At 57.0% G+C, this 14,671-nt stretch overlaps 5 protein-coding genes across 5 annotated transcripts; 2 read left to right on the plus strand and 3 right to left on the minus strand.

Annotated features, from left to right (window-relative positions):
- Positions 1 to 71: 71 nt before the first annotated feature.
- SCHCODRAFT_02033467 (uncharacterized protein) lies at positions 72 to 1,298 on the minus strand. The gene is made up of 4 exons (XM_003034920.3): positions 602 to 1,298; positions 511 to 546; positions 225 to 440; positions 72 to 174 (listed from the first exon to the last, which is right to left on the minus strand). Exons 1-4 carry the CDS (start codon positions 884 to 886, stop codon positions 94 to 96), a joined length of 618 nt encoding a protein of 205 aa, XP_003034966.1. The 5' UTR covers positions 887 to 1,298; the 3' UTR covers positions 72 to 93.
- Positions 1,299 to 2,017: 719 nt separating this feature from the next.
- Positions 2,018 to 4,741, plus strand: SCHCODRAFT_01083669 (uncharacterized protein; the record flags this gene model as incomplete). The annotated part of the gene is made up of 4 exons (XM_003035736.2): positions 2,018 to 2,314; positions 2,664 to 4,082; positions 4,131 to 4,292; positions 4,472 to 4,741. The coding sequence occupies 4 exons, from the start codon at positions 2,018 to 2,020 to the stop codon at positions 4,739 to 4,741; spliced, it is 2,148 nt and encodes a 715-aa protein (XP_003035782.1).
- Positions 4,742 to 4,775: 34 nt separating this feature from the next.
- On the minus strand, positions 4,776 to 6,737 carry SCHCODRAFT_01145009 (uncharacterized protein; the record flags this gene model as incomplete). Its single annotated transcript, XM_050341103.1, has 7 exons — positions 4,776 to 4,864; positions 4,917 to 5,103; positions 5,163 to 5,461; positions 5,515 to 5,650; positions 5,701 to 6,262; positions 6,314 to 6,543; positions 6,639 to 6,737. The coding sequence occupies 7 exons, from the start codon at positions 6,735 to 6,737 to the stop codon at positions 4,821 to 4,823; spliced, it is 1,557 nt and encodes a 518-aa protein (XP_050203029.1). The 3' UTR covers positions 4,776 to 4,820.
- A 405-nt stretch (positions 6,738 to 7,142) lies between these two features.
- SCHCODRAFT_01168080 (uncharacterized protein) lies at positions 7,143 to 9,667 on the minus strand (the record flags this gene model as incomplete). Its single annotated transcript, XM_050341156.1, has 7 exons — positions 7,143 to 7,659; positions 7,711 to 7,781; positions 7,830 to 7,887; positions 7,939 to 8,241; positions 8,292 to 8,355; positions 8,406 to 9,579; positions 9,617 to 9,667. The coding sequence occupies 7 exons, from the start codon at positions 9,665 to 9,667 to the stop codon at positions 7,143 to 7,145; spliced, it is 2,238 nt and encodes a 745-aa protein (XP_050203030.1).
- A 3,524-nt stretch (positions 9,668 to 13,191) lies between these two features.
- Positions 13,192 to 14,636, plus strand: SCHCODRAFT_02607585 (uncharacterized protein). Its single transcript, XM_003035735.2, has 4 exons — positions 13,192 to 13,683; positions 13,752 to 13,787; positions 13,842 to 14,084; positions 14,141 to 14,636. The coding sequence occupies exons 1-4, from the start codon at positions 13,333 to 13,335 to the stop codon at positions 14,216 to 14,218; spliced, it is 708 nt and encodes a 235-aa protein (XP_003035781.2). The 5' UTR covers positions 13,192 to 13,332; the 3' UTR covers positions 14,219 to 14,636.
- Positions 14,637 to 14,671: the final 35 nt, after the last annotated feature.

Here is a 14,671-nt window from a genome sequence, read left to right on the forward strand (position 1 = left end):
CAGTGAGGGGCAAGAGAAGACGAACTCGCCAACCGCGAGACGGCCCGTGAATAAAGACCGGGAATGCTCGCAGTGGTGGAGCGCGCCGGCCCACTAGATCAGGCCATAAGCGCGAGGGGCGAGCGCCATCTCTCGTTGCTCAGCGTACTGCCTGCGGACGAAGAGGATGGAGTCCTGCATTTTTATGAGTATATTTGCGGGAAAAGGAAGCACTATAGACGCACGACGACTCGGCCCCCCAACTCGTCAAGTTGACGGACATCGAGACCGACCATAGCAGCGTCAATCTCTGCGATCCGCGCCGCTAAGAAATTCGCTTGCTCGGCCAGGGACATCGACCGTTGACGCTCCGCCCGCGTCTCCGGGTAGGCAATGCAGGGAAAGGAGAGAGGGAAAGGGAATGAAAGGCCGAGACTCGCTAGGTATCTCGGGCTCGTAATCTGCGAAGTTGATCATCAGCGCCAACCATGGTTTAGCTCATCGGGTCGAGCTATGCATCAGGACACGCACAATGTCCATGATCGACACGTACTCGGTCTCGGAATCCTGCGGGGGATGTGATGGGCCTCCGGGAGCTCGTTAAGACGGACGAGGCACGCACGTTATCATAGTCATAGTCCTCCGCCTGGGCCGTCGGCTTGAAGGGGCGGCGGTACGGATGCGTGCGGTACCGTCCATATAGCGCATGCTTATACGAGGGGAGGCGGGCGGCCGAGACGATACGCGGTGTCTGTGCTCTGCCATGACGACCGCCTAGTGCAGGGAAATTACTAGCGGTCGTGACGGGCTGAGCTGGCAGAGCAAGTGGCCACGTAATCGACTCTGCCGCCTCGTCGTACGGTGGCGGATTTGGGAACGGTGAAGCGTCGTCCGGTTCGTCTTGCATGGCACGGTGCCGCGGGTGCCAGAGAGGAGAATCGGGGCGAAGGAAGAAGAAACCCGTTCGAGGGCATTAGAGGCAGCTTTGGCCCTTTAAAAAGCGCTGGGAACGTGGAAACCGAGCGTTGGGCGTGCTGCAGCGCAGGATCAGAGGGGAAGTTACACGCTCGGCCTGAGCTCGGCAGACTGCGAAGAGAGGAAGCCGAAATTGCACTAGTTCATTGATGGACCTAAACATACCTCCACCAATTACTTGCCACTCGAAAGCCTCTCCAGAGCCACCTTGCTTCTCAGCTGCACTCAGAAGGGATGCCAATCGAGCGATGAGATACATTGCGAAGGCTCCGAGGACGGATACTTGCATTGCATGTCTTTCGCGCAACGTCCAGGTCCCACGACCAGATGACGCTAGGTCATCTGAGGGTAGAAGAGACGGTGAGTATAGACAGCATCAGACGGTAGGAAATTTAGGCTCACCTCCTTGACATGGCAGGATGATCCTCCAGTCGACAAACGTGGCGAACACCAGACGGCGTCATCATAATCAGTGGGACAGCCACCAAAGCCATCCCTCATACCGCGCTCTCTACGCCTTAAACCTTCACCAGTACCTCCCCGAGACGTCCATGGCGACAACACCTCTTCGCTACGCGCTAGGATCAAGTTGACCCAGATACGCGACATGAAGCACGTGATCCGATGACCTGGCGCGTTGAAGCGGGACTCGATTGCTATCTTGAGGAGCCGTAATCAAGCTAGAACGCGCTGTAGCTTTCTTCGCCTTGAACTCGACATACATCTTCGTTCAGGACTCGAAGATTACAGAGCAAGAACCGACGACCTTCAAAGAACGATTCGGCAGGAGAGAATGGTGGTCGACGACTCAGGAGATGGATTTACGGCGATCAAAGTTGCAGATCAACGCCTCTACAAGGACGGGCAGATACTACGAGGAATAGAATCAGGACCAAAGTCAACGTGAAGAGAATATAACGGCACGCACCACCAATGGACGGAGCTCCCGATCTCGTGATGAGGTCGGCATCCAATCCTCTTCGCTTGTACCCTTGCAGTTGCTCATACCAGCTGTAGATGAGGCGAGTTTGAAGAGATCTTATGCACCATACGACGCGTCGACATGGGATCATGGGCCTACCAGAGGACTTCTGTCTGCAAGCAGCGCGTGTGCGCTGAACGTATTGCCGTTTTCTTCGCCCGTTCGGCAACTGCGTGGCAAGTCGGATGCGTGTTGCGACAATATAGAGACGAATGCTACACCAAGATTGAGCAGCGTATGGCTCCGGCGAAGCTGGTCAAAGTCGCCACTCAAGGGTCTTGCCTTCGGTCGTCCGCGGAGATCGGGGTTTCCGTCGGGAGGGCCAGCCAAGCCATTGGAGGTCAGCATACGCAAGCAAACAAGACGAGAGAGGTTCAAGTATGAAAGAACATGACGGACGAAAGCAAGCCTGGTGTATAGAATTGCATCCGCGGCCGGGGTCTGAGGCAAAGCCCCGATCCTTCGCCCGATTCGTTCGTTCTTGGAATTCCATCAGCATCATGGCATCCGGACACCCCGCTCGCTCGATCGTGCAGAAGCTTCTCCAGCTTCACCTTCACCGGGGCCTTTGGCTGAATTTATTTATTGGAGGAAGACGACCTAGCTGACTTCGACTTTTCCTCCGGACTCAAGGTCTTTCGCGACACCCAAGGCCGACTGTCACTGTTGTTCCGACGGCCGTTCAGCAAGCGATATAGTATCCTCGGTGCGCCGCCCGTGGCTCTAGATTGACCTGCACTTACTCACAAAGCATAACGATATTGTCGACGCCGCTCCAGAGGTTGGCGAAGCCCACTCGCGGTCCAACCTGCTCGACAAGTTGCTTCCGTCCATGGCCTTCCTTTTCCAGAACCGTCATGGTCAAAATTCGAAGCGAGGGCGTTCGCCGCCCGAGCCCCCCAAAACGCCCAACCCGTCCGCAGAGGACGTACCACACCTCATAACCAAGTCCCCAGCTACCAACAGGGTCGTCAAACGTGGCCGTGAACATGACACGCCGCGCATCACCGTTCCGACACGGTCCCCTAGCCCACCGGCCCCGCAGCCTCGGACACCGAGACTTCAAGCGACAACCTTCCAGCTACCCCCAGCGCACATAGCCCTCTCCGGAGCGTTGCCCCCAGTGGCTGCCCCGTCGAGAACACCCATGCCCACCAGCGAGACGATTGACGACGCCGAAAAGCTGCGTCGTCTCCTCGCCAAGGCGGCTTCCCTGGCGAAGACCGTCCCGCCGTCCTTCAACACGGCCACATATGTCAACCAACTCGCCAAATGGAGTGGGATCCCCCTGGAGGTCCCGACCATAGCACCAACGCCCGTCTCCGTCACGCACCCGCCCGTGGCGCCACCCACGCACACGCCGCCTGCTCCGGTCGCCCCGGACTCCCATGCTCCCGAGGAGCCCTCACGATCGTATGCAGCCACTGTACAGTCGCGAATGACGCGACCACCCCCGCCACCTCATCCGGTACGCCCCGAGAAACCTCGTGTTCACCCGAACGCCCCGCCCGCACGCACACTGGACACCCCTCGGCGCCGTCCCACCCGCCGCCTTCTTCTGATCCCTGACCAGCCACTACACCATCCCGATGTCACGAAGCGCCCCCACCCCCAGACCATCCTCGATGCCATCAACAAACCGGCCATTGTTGCTGCTGGTGATGCTCTCACTGCAGCCAGCTATACTCGGGGAGGTACACTCGCACTTCACACCCAGTCCCCCGCATCGGCGTCACGAATCCTCGCGAGGTACTCGATGAACATCATGCGGTCCCTCAGCAAGCTTTTCCACTTCGACCCCACAAAGTCGGAACTGCTGCTGGACACCAAATGGGAGAAGGTAGTCATTCAACAAGTGCCCCTTCCGCCGCAGAGCTACTGGCCGACGTACACCGAGGGTGACCCGAACGGGGAATTCTCTCGGGCCGTCTCGGGATGGTTGGAGGACATCACGAAGAAGGTAAACAAGGCGGGTTCCCGACAGGGACTGAGGCAGCTCATGCCTCTAGTCCGGGACCGCACCAACGGTGTGCTGCACGCGGCAGCAGACACGGCTCAGCATGGTTGTCTTAGGACCATCTCGTTCGTGGCTGCTTTCTCGGAGGAGGGCACAGCCAACTCTCTCCTTCGAAATGGCATATGTCTCGTAGGTGCTCATTGTCGTGTTGCTCAATACCGTCCCCGATATCCGTAGCGTAGCCAGCCCGTCACACCACCAAGTCACCCCCTATGTTACCTGCTACTCCACCATTCAGCTCAACCACAGTATCGCGACGGACGTCGGCACGGGCAGCAGTCCCCAGGCCTTGTTTACGTTACCCTTCTACTCTTAGTGGCGTGTTATGTATGGGTTCTCGTACGTTACTCGAACGCCACCGCGTCTTAGCTCTTACTTAGCTTGTTGCGGTATATAAATGCAGAGTTCAAAAAAAAAAAAAAAAAAAAAAAAAAAAGTTGCTTCCGTCTGCCTCCGCCTTGGGCCGTCGCACGACGTACAGTACCACGCAACCCTACGTTGTTGCTCCCATATTGTAGCCCGCGCTCAAGCCGCTGCATGGTCTATCCTCACTTCGTCTCGTCTGTAAAGCGCCGCACGTTTTCTTGCGGGCGAAAGGGCACCTCAAGCGCACGTCAACTATTCGCAGCATGGTCACCGAGGATTCTCAAGCTCCCTTCAACGACTCCGCTCCTATATACGAGTTATCCCTCTTCTACAACGGTATGCCCCATCCCCACATCGGACACGTAAACTTCCCCGCCAACCCCCTCATGCAATCTTCGACCTTCTTTGACACCCTATCATGAATCCCCGTCCTCATTCCTGCTCGTCGGACATCACTCGTTATCCAGGATCTATATTCCACACATCTATACATGTCCTATCTCATATCATTTGGCAAAGGGCCTGCACCTTTTGAAGCTCCTGAGCTATCATCCGCGTCAGCGGGGTGACTATACAAGCAAACCGACGGCGACCTACTCATGAGCGGACAATCCAACGCTATCAAGGCCATTACGGCGCACGCCTTCTTCAAGCATGCACTTACGTCCTCTTCCTCGCGGGGAGGGCCGCTGTGGGCGCTGCGAAGCTTCGACGAGAACGGCCGCACGCTCCGCGCTCGGTGGGATGCCGTTATGAGAGCGTCTGCAACAACGGACCACAAGCTCTGCAGCAAGCAGGTCAATAGAGACGCATAACTATCGGAATAGTCATATCAATACGCACCGCGAAGATGGGGTTGAAGTGTACGAGGTTCGCCATTGGCATGGAGACATACAGATTCACGACCGCCTCCGCGGACGCCACGTAGCGGGCCCAGGAAGTGGATTCGTGCTCGAGGAAGACTTCGTTCAGCTTGATGACCGCGACGTGCACGAGCGTGTGGATGAGCAAAAGTATCCGCGCTACCTGGGAGCCGTGCGGCGGGTATCCGGGAAGGGCCAGTATGCTCCTGAATGCTTCGAGTAGATTATTATGTGCCCTGAAGGCTGCGAAAAAGGCCTCGGAGTCGCGATTCGGCAAGCCTGTAATAGTTTGAGCACTCCAATAATGCAATATAATATCTTCGTCTACGTACCTGGGCGATATTGTCGTGCCAGAATAACGGACGTTTCGTATAGAAAGACCGCCTGGGCGCGAAGACCCCGAAGTGATGCAGTATTAGAGTGTGTTTTGGCAAGGACCGCGGACGGAAATTGCAGCAGAGTTTGGGGCTGAGAGATATGAGCAATTGGCGCGCCGACGGACGAAGAAGCTGACTCACTGCGTCTGGAATAGAAATTTGACCTGGCCATGGCGTCTCGATTTGCGAGATATTGTCCGCGCCGATGCAGGATGTGTACCCGAAATGCGAAGACCAGCAAGCGGTCAAACCGTACACCTCCCAGAAGGCATTGATGTGGTCGGCTATGTCTGCCGAGGGCGCGGTGGCAGCGCCGCCGCTCACCCGTGTCGCTTTGTGCAGTCGGGCGCCCATGGCCAGCGCGCCTGCCGCACCGGCATGAACCTGGCCCTCCAGCGGACGCCCCTTGCGAAAGAAGTAGGTGCTCAGCAGGACCTCCGTCTGTATGGTGTGGACAACGCAGAGAGGATGATCCTGACCCAAAGCAGTGGCGAGTTGCTGAAGAGTCTCTGCGAGGTAAGTCGCCTCATGGCACGCCAAATCGCCAGCGTCGCTCAGGTGCGCGCCCCATAGGCAAGCCGCTGCTATCAATGCACGGGAATATTGCACCACAGGCCCGTTTGAAGGATTGAAGGAACAACGGAAGAGCTCCTTGTTGAGAAAGAAGCCGAACTCTTCAGCCCATGGCAGGAACTCATCGACTCTGACAGATCCGTTAGTGGCGACGAGTACATGCAAAGAGCAAGGCGCGTACAGCTGAAGAAGAGTCGGAGGGAATGTTTCTTGCGCATGCGAACTTGGAGCGACGAGCAAGATGCCAGTGGTTGCCTGCGGTGCCTCCAACCCATCACGTTTCCGCGCGTCGGCGGGCATACCAGACGTCGGCTCCCCAGGAATGCTTGTGTCATACGGGGGGATGAGGTGAGACCAGCTTTCACTGGGCCTCAACCGTCGCTCGCACGATGGGCTCTGACCGTTGCATGCCTGGTACAATTTCAGGTGATGAGCTCCGACCACAAGATGTGAACATACCCTTTTGCTCTGTCTGATGTCATGGGAGTAAGTCAGCAGCCCAATACTCGGTAGGATGCATGTACGCACCTGCAAGCGTCGCAGACCTGGGATACATTAGAGCGCTGGCGCGAGGAAGACCCTCGGGACACGTCAAACCTGCTCATAGCCCAAGTTGCGCTGGGGATGGTGGCGAGCAGAAAGAGCGCCCAGGGCAATAGTCAAGTACGTATGTATGCAACATACTGGCCCAGGGTCGAGCAAGAACCGAGGTAATCACCGTGCATGGGTGCAATGAAGGGATCCGCAGAGCCAATCTGTCAGCGATCTGTACCACGTGTACTCTGCTTCCGCTGTAATCTGCGAGGGCATCTCCATTTGGAAAACAATTCCAAGTTCCCGAATCAGACGAAGGACGCTGACATGCTGTGAGCCACAAGCCAGGATCTTCCCTCAAAATCACCCGCCACAGCGCCTTCGATGTAATAGTGAGATGGTATTGGGAAAATATCCAGTGAAATGATATGATAATGGTTGCCAACTCAGCATTGCAGACTTCCGAGATGCGTCCTTCACCTATGCGCGTTGGCATTCGCCAGTATTCGCTCAATCTCCCCGCGTATCTCAGCCAAGTTCGCCTTCAGCGTCTTCACGTCCTCGAACTTCCGATGCGCCTTCGCCTCCTCGACGAAGGATTCGATGAGCGCCTCTTGCTCGAGAAGGGGCTGCAGGGCACGCGCGACGTCTGAGTCGGGATCAACCTTGGAAGGTGGTTCGGGTGGTGGGGAGGATGTCGCAGAAGACGAGGCCTTCTTGTGTTGCTTGGGTCGAGGGAGGGACTGCGGAGCGTTAGCGCTGACCGTCATGGTATACTTCACATTGTAACTCACCTGCAGAGGGAACATGTTCTTCTGCAAGAACGCACTCGCGCGATTCAGGATCGCAGCTTGCACTCGGTCCTGCGAACTGCCCGGCCCACCCGGACAAGGCAGCTTTCGTATTCGCTTGGCCAGAGCGTCGTACTGGGCGAACGCCTCTAGCAGCCGCTTGCGAGCTATGGATGCCTCCTTCGTCGGCTGATCGTCATGACTATATTCGAGGTCAGCGATGGATTGTGGCTGAAAGCAGTACAGGACGAACCTCAACGTGAGCAAGAGCTCCTGGAACTGAGGCAAATATTCCTCAATTTCGTGCTCTAATTGCAGGAACGCCTGCAGGGCAGCGTCAGCTAGTGCGCACACGTCTCGAGCCTGACGCACCTCATAGAGCTTGACGAAGGGAGGTACATCGTGCCTCTCTTGCTCATATTGTTGTCGCCTGCACATTGTCAGCGCCGGCACAATTGGGTCGTGGGAGGGTGCAACTCACAGCAGTATAGGCCGACAATCCCTACATATCCGCACGCCCTTCAGGAACTTCTCCTCGTCATCAGTAACCGGCGAACTCGCCCCATTCTTCGTCGGGGTAGTTGGCGCCATCGATACCCGTCGCTTCCGCACACCGTAGTCGACGCCCTCCTCGACCTCTTCGATATGTCGAGTGACGCGGTCCACGACGAAGAGGGAAGAGCATACGACGGGGCGCTGAGGGCGCTTGATGGGTAATCTGCAGATGATCTTGCCACATAGACGACAGTGATGTTTGCGGTTGGTGAGGGGATGGAAGGAGGCGCTATATTCGGGATTAGTGGATAGTGCATGATCTGCAAGTGGTACACGTACCCGCAGCATGGACATTTGGTGACGGAAGCATCGTCCTCCCATGGTGCTATACGTTGCTCGGCCGCTGCAATGAGAGGTCAATAACGGGAACGTCCATTGTTTCATGAGACGCACCTCGAATGTTATCTTTCTGGCTCTGTCTACTCTCCAGTACGCCGCGCAGCAGCTCCGAAGACGCATCACTGAAGCTCATAGACCGGAAGTCCATGTCAAACAACGATGAGCGTCTCCGCAGGTTCGCCGGTGCTTTCAAGGACGCCTTCTCGTCCTGAGCAGCACCTAGCGGAGGAAAATGCAACGCGATGAGCTTCTCCAGCCGTCGCTCCAGCTTCGTCCGCTCGATCCGTTTGTGCGATTCTTGACCGGGCACCGACGGATTGCCATCGTGCGCTATCTTGCGATGGGCCAGGAACTCGTCGGTGCGTGGTCGGTATACGCCTTTGGGCTGGAAACCTGGGCGATATGGCGCGGCGCGCGTTGGGGGAAGGGGCTTGTTGATCGACTGGGGGGTAGATGCGCGTGATGCTCCGGGGGATGCTAAGCGTGGAGAGGTCGGCACGGAGAGGGATAATGCCGGGTGTTGCGGGGACGTCGGCGCACGTAATGGGGTGGGGGACGACGCTGCGGATGTGGGTCGTGCCTCCTCGGGGAGCGTCGAGACCGAGAGGGATGGCGAAGTCGTGGGCAGCGCCGGCGTATGCGCCGATGCGGGGGACAACGTCGTCTTCCTCTTGTCTGCCGATGACTGCGCCAGGTGGAATGACGACGTGCGCGTCTGCGGCTCGGATATCGTGCCCGAGCTGGGCGAGCGCGCCCCGTTCTCCGACGCGATGCGCAAGCTATGGCGCGAGTTGGGATTGAGAGGCGACGGGCGCGCGGGCTTGAGGGGTATATGCCGGAAGGTGGACGCCGACTTCCGCTGCGGTCCCGTAGGGCGCGCAACGTCCGTTGCGTTAGGCGGCAGTGCGGACGTGCTCGCCGTCGGGCTGGTGATCGTGCCGTTGGTCGTTGGGGAGGTGGCCGAGCTTGTCGAGGCCTCGCCCGTCGAGGACACCGACTTCACGTCGTCATCGTGAGAGTGGGCGGAATCTGGCGGTGACGGCAGGCCGTTTGACGCTGGTGGAGGGGGATCGAGCTTGATGGTAGGCGCTGGGGATAGGGACTCTTCTCTCCTCTTTCCTCGAGCGACGTCCGTGTCGACATAGCTCACTGGAGACGTCGCCGAGGCTGGCGGCGTCGGTGTCCCTGATTGCGAGCCAAAGCTGTGATTTCGGGAGTGCCGTTTGGACTGGATATAGTTCAGGCTTTGTCAGATCCATGGTCACTTCGGGACTCGCCTTGTATGCCTGGTAAGGGACGTATGAAGCCGAGTCCATAGATGAAGGCTGCCGGCGACCGTGCTGCACAGTGAGCGCCAGTCGGAGACACGCCGAAGACGTATCCGCGCCTAACCGGTACTCGGCCCGACATCTCACGCGTTTCTCACGTGCTGAAGTGTGGGTCCGCGTTGGGCATGGTTGAACTTGCTCGTTCGCTCAGGCTTGCGGGTTTCTGATGCCTGAAGTACCTGGCTCAAGCAAAAGATGAGCTCACTTGTCCACCCAGCATATATGATGCGACCGTGTCGTCAGATGTAGGTCTGATAAGCGAGGAATAGCAACGTCCGAATACAAGCAAAGCGGAAGACGTAATTCCGCCGCACCCTCGAACGCAAAAAGCCAGCTACAAAGAGGTTTCAGGGTAGGGAAATTGAAGATGCATGACGACTGTAGGAAAAATAATCTCGAAGCACTGATACTACCGTGCCGTCTGCACAGTTACAGTACATATGTACCTGGCATAAAATGCTCTGTAAATCATACTCGCGGCATGGGATAAAGTGGCATTTTCTGTACGTTGAAGAAACAATCAGTGCGTAATAAGGAGCGTCTCGCCAGGGAAGAGGTTAAGGAAGTGCATTTGCCCTTTCGCGGCGGAGGTTTCATCGAGAGAGCAGGATAACGATGCTTAAGAAAGGATTCTTCACTACGACAGCGCAAATCTTGCTCGGAGAGGTTTGTCCTTCAGAAAGGCCACTGATTCATGAGTGGCAAATATGCACAAACGAAGATGCCATAGCGCGAAGACGTGTTCAAAAAGGGGATGAAAGGTGTTCGTGTTGATTTCGTGTCGAACCGGTGTAAGAAAATGCGGCGAGGTTTTACTCTTGTAAGAACCGAGAGGACCCAGAAGCTACGCCAGACGTAAGTCCGCGAGATGTTCGGCATGTTGGAGGGAGGTGTCGGCCGATAGAAAAATATGGTATGGGCGTGACGGCGAGAGGGATGAAGGTAGGGCCTGATTGGTAGATTTCGTTGATTCTCAACGGCGTCAGAGCGAAGACCGCCTTTGACCAGTAAAAGGAGGGTAATGACAAGGGCTGGTGCCTTTCGGCCACATCCATGAAGAAAGACTGCAATTTGAATGCCGTCAGACATCGATTTGAGTCAGCGAAGCATCATAAACGCGTATCACTGGAAAAGGGGACGATAGGCATGGGAAAAAAAGCTAGAGCGTAACAAACCTCGAGTAGTTTTGTATTCTCGGGCGCGGAAGTCAACGGAGACGTGAGGAATTTTGGACCCTCCGTTCATTGCAGAGAACGGCGCAAAAAGGGAGGCTAAATTGCGCTGACCCTTTGGCGAATAGCTCGGCCTTGATTTTAGTAGAAGGGCGAGTGAAGGTGAGATTGTGACCTCGACGCGACGTGTAGATCTTCGAGGGTTTGTTTATAAGAAGCCCCTAAGAACGGTTAGCAGTGATATGTAGGCAGTTAATTACCGTACCTGCTACCTACATTGGGATGCTCGTTTAACGCTCAGAAACCCAGATGGCAGGCGGGAATGTCGGCACCATCACTTCAAGTGGACAACGTAGTCGAATTGCTCATTGTCCCGGTGCACGGATTTCTTCGTACAGCGGCATCGCAGAGCATCCCAGCCCCGTGGGTCCTGGGAATTTTGAGCCCAGGACTGTCATTTTTCTGCCCTTATGCGAGGCGAGAGAGCGGCAGCATGATCCTACAAAACGGCGGATGTAAAAGACAGGAAAGGCAACTGATCAGATTACTGACCGGAGTCTGATTCCGAAGGCCGGACGAAATGTGGCGTGGCGACGCTTGACTTTGAGCACGCTCTCCCAAGGCCGTCCGGAGTTTTGAGGCCTTCGTCGCTATGAGACAGGAAAATAAGGTTGCGCAAGAGAAAATATCTGAGAGCACCAGGACGATGGTGCGAGACAGAGGCGACATAGGGGGGCACTGTGGGCGCCTCGGCAATCTGATCAAAAATGGTAATTTTGCGGGGTCTTGGGGGTTTCCGTTCGGCGGTCCCATGTGAGGTGGGGACCTCAATCAGCATCGAGACCCTTGACTCAAACCCTGAACCGCTCATCCACTCACCCACTTGCTCACTCACCTCCCTCAATGCTCGACGGTTGCTCAGTCGCGCGTACGCAGGATCGCACGAACTGCACGGTAGCCCGCCCGCTCATTCCTCGGCACGCTTGTCGTTCGACCTGGACGGATAACGTCTTGCGATACCCAGACCCAGCAAGGATGTGATCAGCGTCGCTCGCATTGAGTCCAAGTCATCCAGGCAGCTTATGCTCACCATGGATAGGAGGCCCGGGGTTCGCCAGCGCCAGGGACGTCGCTTAGGCGTCTTCGACCGCGCGACGATAGGAAGCTCGCCTTCGTATACCGACGCGAAAACTCGAGCAACCAGAGGCGACAATGCGCGCGAAGAGCTTCTCCCAGCAATTCGAAGTATGAAGGGGTGACAGAGGGAGTGGGAAGAGGAGATTCGCGCGAAGCGAACACGACGCCAGGTGCGTATCCATGCTCAACTCAGTCCCTTGAGCACTGCTTGCTGCCTGCTGCCTCGCGCTGTATCTCTTGCAGAGCTGCCGCGCCCAGTGAAGTCTTGAGGACATCTCGCATATGTCACTTTCCGCTCTTCATGTCTTCCATCTTCTATCCCGAGCTTGATCTCTCGGACGAGCACACTTCATCATGGCAAACATATCCCATTGCATGTCACCACTCGTATGCTGTTGTCCTCGCGGTGGCGGTCGGAGGTCGAGCGACGTTGTGGGCGCCGCTCGAGTCACCGACCTTCAAAAGTCGCGTTGTCACGTGCGTCGCGTCCGAGACGCGGTGCCGGCGACTACTGATCGCGAATGCCTGGGTGAAGATGTCAGCGGCAGGCAGCGCAAAGAGCAGCAAGGGAGGCTGGAGAGCGAGGGGAACACGAGCTGACTCACAGTACAGACGACCGCGGCGACCAGGGAACGTACCACGCGCGCAAGCACTGAACGAAGCCCCGCCCCTCTAAGTCGGCACCCGCGCGCCCTGCTTTCCGCGTCGTATGATGCGCGGGGAGCCTCATTGTCGCCTGGAAGCCCTGGGAACGCCGCCCGCCGCCGATGTGATCCCCCGCCCCAAGATCCAGGCCGCGGTATCCCTTCAATCGTTCCCCTCTGCCCAGGCTCTGCCGCGCAGGCTGTACACCTCCGCGCATAATGAATCGGAGCGCCACAACGCTCTCGTTATCGTACCGCCCTCAACACGTCACGGCCCTTGCTCTGCGTAGATCCTACTGCAAACCAGGGAGATTTGCGTTCAGCGGAGGCGCGGGGGCATCCGGCAATACGCGTCAAGCTTCTGGAAAAGCGGGGGAGCTCACGCATGGGGCCTGGGATGTCCGGAAGAGGAGTTGGAAGCCCAACAATGTACAAGGACCGCCGGAATTAGCGTTTTTGCCGCCCGAAATTCCGCTGGGACGGCCCGTATTCGTATTGCTGCCGGCAGACGAGGGACAGGAAGCGCAGAGGATGGACAGGAAGAGCAACCCGACTTTGATCGCCGCCGCGCCCTATACCCGCCCGTCGCCTGGGCGGAGTATAAAATACTCTACCTGTTCACGGGGAGCATATCGTCTCTTGGTCCCGCCCATATCGCCACCAGGCCAAGGACAAGCAGCGACTTCAGCGAATGGACGAAATGCAGGCCGATCGTGCGCAGTTTCTGGTCCCGCCGCCTCCGTACGAGGAATTCGCACCTTCACGGCCGCCCCCCACGACGAACGAGAGCGCGCCGCCCTACCAGACGTATGCCACTCGCCCCACGACCGCGCACGGCGCGTCGGACTCGGTTCAGACGCCAGACGACCCTTTCGCATGCTCGCCAGCATCACCGGGAGGCGTAAGGCTAATGTCCCTACCGGATGCACCAGACGCGGCCACTACCGCTCGCCTTCCAGCCTACAGACGCATTGGCTATGGCCGATACCGGACGCACCCCTACCGCCGACCGCTGGAATGGGCCCGCGATGAGGACGAAGACGCAGACATGGTACGTCTTTGCTCCTCCGACGGTCTTCGCTTGCCTACATTCGACCCTATTTCATCTTTTCCCACCAGATCTGCGAGCTGGAGAACATTACTATCTCGGATGTCGTACGTGTCTCCGTTGTGTTGATTCCCCACGTACTGGATTGAAACCTCGCCCAGATCTCCACCCCCGAATATATCGATGCTGCTTCCCATCCCGACGCTGCCTCCAACTTGTCCGCCGCCGCCTCCTCCTCGAGCCCCAACCACCTCCACCCCGTCCTTACCACCAATCCCATCGACTGGGACACGCTCACGTCCTCCCAGCGCGCCGCGCGGCTGTCACAGCGCATTGCGGACATCGATTATGCACTTTCCGGCTTAGATGTCGCTATGTTGAACGACTTGGAGAGGACGATCATTGTGAGTGGGCTCGGGCTGCTCGCCCACAGCAAGTACGGCAGCTGATCGTCACGCAGGATTTCGCCCTCTTCGTGCGCCAGAACCTCGCTCAACGCCGGGCGGTAGAGTTGTTCCCGGGAAACAATCTCTTCTGAACCTGAGTTCACTTTTCTGCGCACGCTTGGCGCTGTATGTCTTGATTTTCCACCTTCGTCTTCGTCTTCTTCGTCTCGCTCTGTTTGCTCGTTCCTGGTCCCGTGTTCACTCGTCCCTTGCCCTCTGCTCGCCTGCTTTCTTGAGTTTTTTGTCTCTGCTATCTCACACCGATATCTCGTACCCATATCTCGTATCCTATCTCGCTGTTCGCTAGTTACCTACACCATCCTATTCTCCTATCCTGTCCATCTGATGTGTTCCATAGTCCGGACATTAGTGCATACTAGATCCACATACAAAAGGCTCTTACGAGCCACGACGAGCTGGTCTCGAGGGTCGGAGGTCATGCTACTACTATACATGTGTCAGTTATTTCTTGGAATGCATGCGCGGGTGTCGCGTCGTTGCTTTATCGTATCTTGCTCGTTGTGGTAACCGTCTCAAACGTCCAT

This window comes from Schizophyllum commune, assembly GCF_000143185.2.
Source record: "Schizophyllum commune H4-8 unplaced genomic scaffold SCHCOscaffold_1, whole genome shotgun sequence".
Taxonomy (NCBI): domain Eukaryota; kingdom Fungi; phylum Basidiomycota; class Agaricomycetes; order Agaricales; family Schizophyllaceae; genus Schizophyllum; species Schizophyllum commune.